Raw genomic sequence first — 9389 nt, 5'->3', positions numbered from 1 at the left:
GGATTTGCCAAAGACCCATGGTCCCATTTAGTAGGAAACATTAAAAATTAGGGATAGGAATTGTGACTGTTATTGGAAAAAAATGTATTAAAAGAGTTTCTAAGACAAGATATTGCTTGTTATATGAGATTAACTAAATCTATGCATGCGGGATTGGAGAATAATGTGGAGAAAAATAGTATTCTCCAATCTTACCCCTATGTGTTTGTTTAATCTTATATAACAAGTAATTACTCATTCTAAATGTTATTTTAATATTTTTTTTAATTATAATTCCAGTCCTTTTCTCTCATTTTTAATATTTTGTAACGAACGGGACCCATATACTCAACGTCACCAACTTATTGGCAACATCATATTCAATGCATATCCATTTAAACCTTTCAGCATATCTCTTCCAATCCAACGAGTACACCTCACTTGTGCCCATGCCCCATAGTTTGGCAACACCTTCTATCACATTTATATTCATATGTCTTCACTTGTTTTAATACTTTCCACATACTAACTTCATCAGGCAGCATGTACGTGGTTCTGTTATATAGGTTGAAAATTATCGATAACAAGCTTTGAGAGAATTTTAATTTCCAATCACTCAACAACTATAAATTTGTTATACTTTCAATAACAATAATTAAAAAATATACGATCCTTTTCTTCCCGGTATCCAATTTGTGATTTATCGATTTTTTTTGGGGCTAATATCTTGCTTATCTTAGTTATCTTTCTAATTGGCTATCATTCTCATATAACTCTATGCAAATTGTAGAGGAAAATATTTAAATAGTTGTTTCATGTGAAAACATGGTTTTATATTTTAACAGCCAATCATGCTATAATTTCTAACTTATTTAGTATTAAATAATAATTTTTTTCATACTAGAAAATATTTGGTCGAAACATTTAATACTTGAAATTTGACATTTTTTGTTAATAAAAGTAACAGTTTTAGGTTTAGTTTTAAGATGACTAAAAAGGCGTTTTCTAAAATTAAAAGATTAAAGTAAATCTCAATTTTAAGTTAAAAATAAATTTTATTTTGATAAGATTTTTTTTTGCCAGGATAAAATATCACTCCATAAAATTTAATTACAAATTTGCCAAATCGTGGTCTCTCTAAATTAATTAATTAAATTAATGGCAAAAAAATTAAACTAAATTAATTAATTAAGTTTAATTTTTTTGCGAACTAATTAATTAAGTTTATTAAATGCGAGTAATGCACAAAACAAAACTTTGACCTGCTGATTAATTGATATATTAAATTAACCAGGAGGCTAATATGCAGATACAGCGTATCAGCTTCAATCATAAGATTTGGGTAACTTGGTTTCCTCTTTTTGTCATCATCATCACCACTTCGCCTTCAAACCTTCTTCTCTTCCTGTAATTTTTGGCAATAATCCTGAAGCAAAAAATTTATATAAACTTAATTCTTCTAATATTTCAAATTTCAAATTTCAAATTAAAAAATTAATATATCAACCAAGGTTCCATAGTCCATCAATCTGCCTTCCAAAGTTTTTCCGTCATTTTTTAGTGCAGTTCGACGGAGAAGCAGGGGTCTTCAAAAGGGTTTTGCTTCGAGTTGTCGAAAGATCCAACTCCGTCGTCGAGATTAGGATTTGGGCATTTGGAGCTGGTTTGGGTTCGGAGTTCCGCTTCTAGGGTTCTCGTTCATGGCTCAGTCGCCGGGTCGGGGCGGTTTGGTGGGAGACTACATCATCGGGAAGCAAATTGGGGCCGGGTCTTTCTCCGTGGTGTGGCATGGGAGGCACCGAGTCCATGGAACTGAGGTTGCCATTAAAGAGATCGCCACCAGTCGGCTTAACAAGAAGTTGCAGGAGAGTCTCATGTCTGAGATTTTTATCTTGAAGCGGATTGACCATCCTAATATAATTCGTTTGCATGATATAATTCAGGTGGGCTTTTTAATTTTTCTTGTTATCTATCTCCTCAATGGCATTTTCGCATTTAATTCGGGTTAAGAGGGATCACGGTGGTCGTTATTAGTGGAATCTCCCCCCTTCCCCCTGGGTTTTTTTTTTCCCCGCTTCGATATCTGATACAGCTGTTCGATTTGGCTGTGGAAGATTGAAGGGTGAAAAATAATGAATTTGGCAAAACAAAACGCGAGGAAAAAGGCTTCTGAAAAACGAAGTTGTTTAATGCTTGATTTCTTTAGCACAAATTCAACTTCCTAATTTTGTCTGATGAAGTTTGTGGAAATTTATAAGCTAATTTTCCCCCGTGTAAAGATCTTTTCCGCTATCGCTTTGTTAGTTTGAATTTTCAGTATATATGCACGTTGGACTCAACTGATGCTCCTTTCGTTGATTATTTGACTTGGGGAAATTCACATGTGGGTAACAAGCTGAAGGTTTTGGCTCGTAGCTAATTGTAGAAATTAAGAGCCAGCAAGTTCAGGGTACATCATTTCTGTTGACGCTGATTGGGAATCGCAATTGGCATTTACATTTATTCATTGATATTGATATCCTTCCAGATACTCCTGCTAAGAAATGTAATCTGCCATATTTGATGAGATGATCCGCCCGCTATATGTTCTGAGATTCTGAAGTCATTTATCCTGACGGAAGATGAAATATAGTTGTCGTCATTGGTCAAGTATTAGGTTTAACACAGAATTCTAGTACCTTTTATCTTGTGAAATGGATTAGTCTGGCTGGTAGTATCGTTTGTGGTAATTGTAATGCTGAATTGAATTTGCATTGGTGAGGTCTATCAATTAAGTGTCATCCACATTGCTAATTAAGTCTTATATTTGCTTAATGTAGGTTCCTGGGAAGATACATCTCGTGTTAGAGTACTGTAAAGGGGGTGATCTCTCTATGTATATACATCGCCGTGGAAGAGTCCAAGAGGGAACTGCAAAGCATTTTATGCAACAGCTAGGTATGTGAAGCAGAATTTAGAACTGAAACTCTACCTACTCACTAAGTGATCTGATAGCCTAATTCTAAATCAAGCCCAAAACAATAAATACGCCAAACTGAAGTTAAACGTTATAGGAGTTTGCATCCTGTATCCTGTATCGGTAGGCTTGAGCTCTATATACAATTTGTTATATGCTTATATCAACTACCATGGTAATAACGGAGAGAACTGTTTGTGTTACAGCTGCTGGCCTACAAGTTCTTCGAGATAATAATCTTATTCATAGAGATTTGAAACCACAGGTTTGGTTATGCTTACCCACTTGACCAAGTTGCTTAATTTCTTTTCTGTGGGTTTGTTCCTTGTATAGTTCAAAATTACAGCTCATGTCCTGCTATTAAGTCATTACTTGCATTTTCCGGATGACCATGTCTCTGTGTGTGTGTGAGAGAGTGAGAGAGAGAGAGAGTGTGTGTTTGTGTGTGTGTTTTAAGTGATAATTTAGTTTGACTGAGTCTTAGTTTAAAGATATTTAAAAGGTTAATACATCTATAGTGGTGGAGAAATATATCTCATTCCTGGATAGGGTGCATCAGATAAATTTCAAGTCTAAAAATTGTTCTTTGTGTGAATATCTGTGTTTGTTTAAAGCTTGTGAGGGTATTTTGTAAGTAATGATGGGTCTAATTTTTGCACAGAATCTTCTTCTCACCAGAAATGATGACAATTCAGTTCTGAAGATTGCTGATTTTGGATTTGCAAGGTATCCTAACTATTTTTACGTCATTCATATTTAATACTGACTCTTCCTACCCCTTCCGTCACCTTTTTCAATAAGGAAGTCGGAAAATCTCATTCATATATAGCAATTCTTTGAATTCTTTGATTGACAGATTTGACATATTTCTGCTTTATTCTTTGATCGCTTTGTCCATCTTCCTTTGTTCTTGTGGTGTATGTCAAATGAAGTATGTTGAGTCTTGAGATCCTTTGAATATTTTTTAAGATTTTGTTTAATTTGGAAGACATGAAATTCCGAGCCAATTCTCATTGTGTGATACTTTGATTTTATTAAATTATGCCTCTATACTGTAATTTTTGTGTTAACTTGACACGCCATGGCTATTTTATGATATCAACGGGGAAAACATGTTAAGTTCTGCAGAAATCTTGTTTATTTGGATTTTCAGCATGAACTATTCCTCTATGACATTGGGGAAAATGACTAGGGTCTTATAATGGCCCAGTTGTCTTCAAATGTGCTAATCTCTTGCAAGGGGCTCATTTGTATTCTTAGCAAAAAGATATAGTTAAAATGAGATCAATACATGAATGGTATTATGGCGGTTTTGAAGTCATTTGAATTTGAACTTCCCTTGAATTATCGAATCTTCTGCTGTGGATTAGATTGCTTTGCTCAGCCATTGACTTCTACAAAGGCAGGCATCTAGTCAAGAAAGGCTCTCTTCCGTTTCTACACATTTCTCTGAACTAGTTGTTAAAACACAGTTATCCGTTTTTGCAGATCTCTGCAACCCAAGGGTCTTGCAGAAACCTTGTGTGGTTCGCCTCTCTACATGGCTCCAGAAATTATGCAACTACAGAAGTATGACGCTAAGGTGATATTTGCTCTAGTGTAGTGGGCACTTTAATTGTTTCATGGTACTTCTTCCTATTAACCTTGCATCAAAAACACAGGCAGACCTCTGGAGTGTGGGTGCGATCTTATTTCAGCTTGTTACGGGAAGAACACCATATACTGGGAATAATCAAATACAGGTTTATGATTATGTTTCCTCACCTATTGCTGGATTTTATTTTCAACTAAAACAGATTATTTTTTTGCTGCTTAATATTTTAATTTTACATCCTTGATATATGTATTGTGGTAGTTCTCTAACTGATTATGATTCCTCTTCTTTTCATTGATAATTTATGTTTGCTATGATATGTGTTCTGCAGTTACTACAGAACATTGTGAAATCAACTGAGCTGCAGTTTCCATCTGATAATCAAAGTCTGAGTTATGAGTGTAAAGATTTATGTCAAAAATTGCTGCGACGTAGTCCAGGTATAATTGAAATATATCAAAAATTACAATTTAGATAATGAAAACTCTGGCCTGTCTAAGATATTTAATGGTGTATGTCGTAAGTATTTAATATTGGATTTAGTGACGACTGATGAGGGCATCCCTGAATAATTCTATGATTAGCCGCCCAGTAAAACCAAGCTCAGTACAAAGGCTATGCTATGGGGAAGAGGGATTTTATGTTGTAGTTCCAGTTGGTGATGTCAAATCACATTTGCCGAGGGTGCCATCAGTATGGGAGCCATTATACAACAAAACTGTGCTGACAAATCTGCTTTAATGTTTTAGGAATCCAGAATTTTACATAAATTGAAACATTCTCCCACTAATCATGCTCACAAGAATTAAGAAGGGATATTATGTATTTGTTTTTCCTGCTAATGTATACGACTTGAGGCATTGAATGCTTATTTTGGTATGTTGTGACATTTTTTTAGTTATATTTTATAATTAACTAAAAATGCAAGCCCCTCCTTTACCTTGGGCTACTTGCAAATTGCCCTATGAGCTTTTAGAGTTGGAAAATAGGTCCTGTCTTTTCTGCCCTTAATGCCACTCCCTCATATCCTACTTTACACCTCCCTTTAATTGACTTTATGATCTCCGATTTCCCTCAATGCCCGCTTGTCCTTATTCAGAGCTTTTTGCCCTTTTTTTTTTTTGTTTTTTTTGGGGGGGGGGGGGGAGGGCGCGGGATCTGAAGTGCAAGTAGCATGAGTTGATGATGTTAAATGTGAGTTAGACAGAAGGACCTCTTTTCTTGAGCATGCAAGCTGAGGGAAATCGTTATTCAAATTTTTGCTCCGGGAAAACAGGCAAAGGGATTGCATAAGACGTCGTAGGAACTTAAAATATCTTGATAATATCTTATTCTAATACATATTCTCTTATCTAATTTTATTTTTCAGTGGAACGGCTAACTTTTGAAGAATTTTTTAATCATCCATTTCTTTCTCAGAAGCGACCAGAACAGGACAAATCATTGAGGTGAAAGAAAGATTCTCAAAATTTGAATTGTTATAGTTGATGTCTTTAAAGTGTGCAAATATAAACTCCTTTTGGTTTGCAGACGTGGAAGTTCTTCAAAGATGGTAGATGAAATTTGCTTAACGGAGTCTAATCCTTTGAGGGCTAAGGAAAATCATCAAGAGGACTGCTTACCTTTCTTTTTGGATGATGATTCTTGTGGTCCTGAGGGGAGCCCAGCTTTCTCGAGGAAGAAATCCTCAATGAAGTCTACCTATGGGTTTGACCTTAATACACAGCGAGATAGAGCAGGCTCAGCATTCGCTACTTCTAATAACATAAATTTCACTTCCCGAGAGCAACCTGAAAACAGTGCTATAATGTTGGACAGCCATAGAACCTCAGCAAGAAATCTTGTTGATCCTCTAGAATCTCTAGAACAGATATTAGCAAACACTGGTTCAAGAGGTATCAATTAATTGTGATTTTTCTTCCTCATTCAGCTTATAATGTCCAAAACTAAGATATGTCTTTCTAATCTTTCTTAATGTTTCTTATATTGGATGCATGAATTTGGCAGTTGCAGACTCACTGGAGAATATTGATCAAGATTATGTTCTTGTATCGGGACCTCCTATGGATGTCTCATCAACTTCAGTAGGTGCATCAAAGCCAAGCCATTTTCCATATAGATCAGGTGCTTCCCCACAGGAGTCTTCTAATGTAATTGATAGAGTAAGTTCTCCAGTGCCAATACTTGGTGCTGCTACCAGTAGCACATGTCAAATTGGAAGTTTAGAAAGTCAGGACTCTGCTCCAGGGACTTCACATGCATCAATGGATACAGTAGATGAGCAGCCATCAGCTGACTGCATTACCAGAATAAAATCATTACAACAGTGTGCATCCACCATAACTGAATTAGTTCATGAAAAGGTAAATTTGCCTTTAAGCTTTATCCTGTCTTTGTGGATTTCTCTTTTCTCGGTGAAAGTTTATGATATAATTTCATGTAATGGTCGTTCGAAATGGGAGAGTTATAGATAGAATATTGTGTGAAAATAATCTGTTCACTATGTCCCTTTCTACTAAACCCTCCAAAAGATTACAATTTTTCCAGATAAAATATTGCATGATCAAACACAGTATATTCCTCAGAAGGATACAGACATTTGGATTATGGAATAGATTAGTGAAGTATTTCTTTACTGGGCTTCATATGTATAATGAATCAGTAGGCCACGTATTGATGTTCAGTACATACAGGATGGTGGTCTTGATCTTTAAATTACTTGGTGGAAAGCGGTATGTTGTGATAATAAGTTAATAACTTACTGACACAAACCTATTTGAACATCTCTATGGAGTTAGCAGAATTTATTTTGATTATTTGGAGGCTGCAAACCAGTTGTGTCATTTTAAATATACTTAATGAAATAGCTAACCTAAGAATTGTCTTGGAGGAGAAATCTTTCCTTGGCGGGTTGATTCAATCTTTGTAATTGAACATGCTTGTGGCCTTGACATTCCCACGATAGCTTATTATATCTATGGATGACATTCGTACTGCTAACTATCACTTGGGCATTCATGCCATCCCTGTCTTAGCTACTAAATATTGCATAACATTTAGTGCGATGCCAGTGCATGATTTATCTGAATATTTTCATTTGAGGCTTCCTTGAGGAGTAACTCATGCTACTAGTTATTATTTTAAGTGGTTCATTGACGCAGTTATTCAAGTTTTTGTATTTAAAAATTCATGACACTTTTCCTTTTGCCCCCCCTCTCACCTGCAATAATTCAAAGATGGTGGCTGGAAAGCAGTTGGAAGCATTCTCCATTCAGCTTGTTATTCTTGCAATATGGAAGCAAGCACTACACATATGTCATGCACAGGCTGCCTCTGCCATGGAAGGGAGTCCAAGTCAAGAAACCACTAGATGTAGGAGGAGCACCGACATGAAGCATGGCAGTTCCGATTCAGAAGAATGCCTTGATGGAAATGTGCTAGGACCAAAGGATATTCTATCTCAAATTGAAAGTGAATTTCTAAGGGAATTTGAGCATGCTGAAGAACTTGCTAAGGCTGTTCAGCCTGGTATGATTTTGATATTTGATTCATCAACTAAATGTCTAGGTTTCCTGTGCTTCACGTTTTTGATGTAGCTATTGTTGGCGTAATTTTCTATGCTTACTATGTAAAAAAATGTGTGATGAATTTGACTAATTAAATTAAACTGTAGGATCCTGAGAGCAATGTGGTACTGGCTTGGCCGTGATATTGTGTATTTGGACTTTCTATAAATGAAATCTCTTGAATATAATCTACAGAACAATGATCACACGGAAGTCTTTTTGGCTCAAGTGCAAATAAAGCACGAGGGAGCAGCCTACCATGCATTGTGCTGGAAGGATGGAAATCTTAGTCTTGGTCATAAAGGTTTTAATACGAGGTCGAGAAAGACTTCAACATGAAAAATGTTAAGTGAAAATATATGAATGGTTTTATCATAATCTCTTAATGGTCAATCATATGAGCTACTGATTACAATGAAATAATTTGTAAAATGCTACGATTTGTGCCAGTGTTTCACTCTGCTCAAGAGACAGGGAGAGTGGTAACTCTTGTAGCTCCTCTGTATATTGTGAGGACGTAAAATACTGATGCATTGGTTCTTGATTGCAGGAAATACAGAGATGCCAGATGCAATGGAGACGATATTTCAGTCTGCCCTTGCTTTTGGGAGACATGGGGGTGTAAGTATTTCCTTCCAGTTCTCATATCTTGCATTTTTCACCTGCTTTTGTTGCACTCTTCCCGTAACATGTGGCTTTAGATGCGCTATGTCAGTTGGCATGCAAGATTACAATTCTGTGCTTTATTTTGCCTTGTAATCGCTAGGTGGCACTTGGATGACTCCTTACATAAGTGAATACATGAACATAACTGAGGCTTTTGACCTCATGTACTGTTGGCAGGTAGAAGAGCTCATGGGTGAAATGGATAATGCAGCTGCACTATATTCAAAAGCTGTGCTGCTACTGATGTTCCTTCTAGTGGAAGCTCCATCCCTTATTCTTAATCCTCCATTTTCACTGACTAACACGGATCGATACAGGCTTCGGACTTACATCGATGATCTAAACAACAGGCAAGGCTATTCCAGGTCTCAGAGAATGACGCTGTTGAAATGTGACGAAGCACAAGGCGGCCTAAAGAACAAGTTTTAACTATGGTTCTTTCATTTTATCTCATTTTAGATCAACATTATTTATTTGTACAGTTATTCTTTGAGGGAGGAATGTTGGGGAATGCTGATGATGGGAGCCACCACCTCAAGCTAGGTTATTGTAAAGTCTGCATTTCTGTGATTAGAATGATGATCAAGTGTACATTTGTTTTTATATGATTTCTTCTGATTTTCGTACC

At 36.2% G+C, this 9389-nt stretch overlaps 1 protein-coding gene across 1 annotated transcript; it reads left to right on the top strand.

Moving 5' to 3' along the window:
- Positions 1–1370: 1370 nt before the first annotated feature.
- On the top strand, positions 1371–9389 carry LOC114730118 (serine/threonine-protein kinase ATG1c). The gene is made up of 13 exons (XM_028917142.1): positions 1371–1922; positions 2799–2916; positions 3142–3200; positions 3597–3661; positions 4424–4517; positions 4597–4677; positions 4861–4969; positions 5899–5977; positions 6060–6424; positions 6537–6892; positions 7766–8057; positions 8646–8716; positions 8939–9389. Exons 1-13 carry the CDS (start codon positions 1680–1682, stop codon positions 9188–9190), a joined length of 2184 nt encoding a protein of 727 aa, XP_028772975.1. The 5' UTR covers positions 1371–1679; the 3' UTR covers positions 9191–9389.

This window comes from Neltuma alba, unplaced genomic scaffold, assembly GCF_004799145.2.
Source record: "Neltuma alba isolate B1F8T4 unplaced genomic scaffold, ASM479914v2 tig00012712_pilon, whole genome shotgun sequence".
Classification (NCBI taxonomy): domain Eukaryota; kingdom Viridiplantae; phylum Streptophyta; class Magnoliopsida; order Fabales; family Fabaceae; genus Neltuma; species Neltuma alba.
The sequence above is the reverse complement of the archived record's forward strand: the minus strand, read 5'-3'. Positions and strand labels throughout refer to the sequence as shown.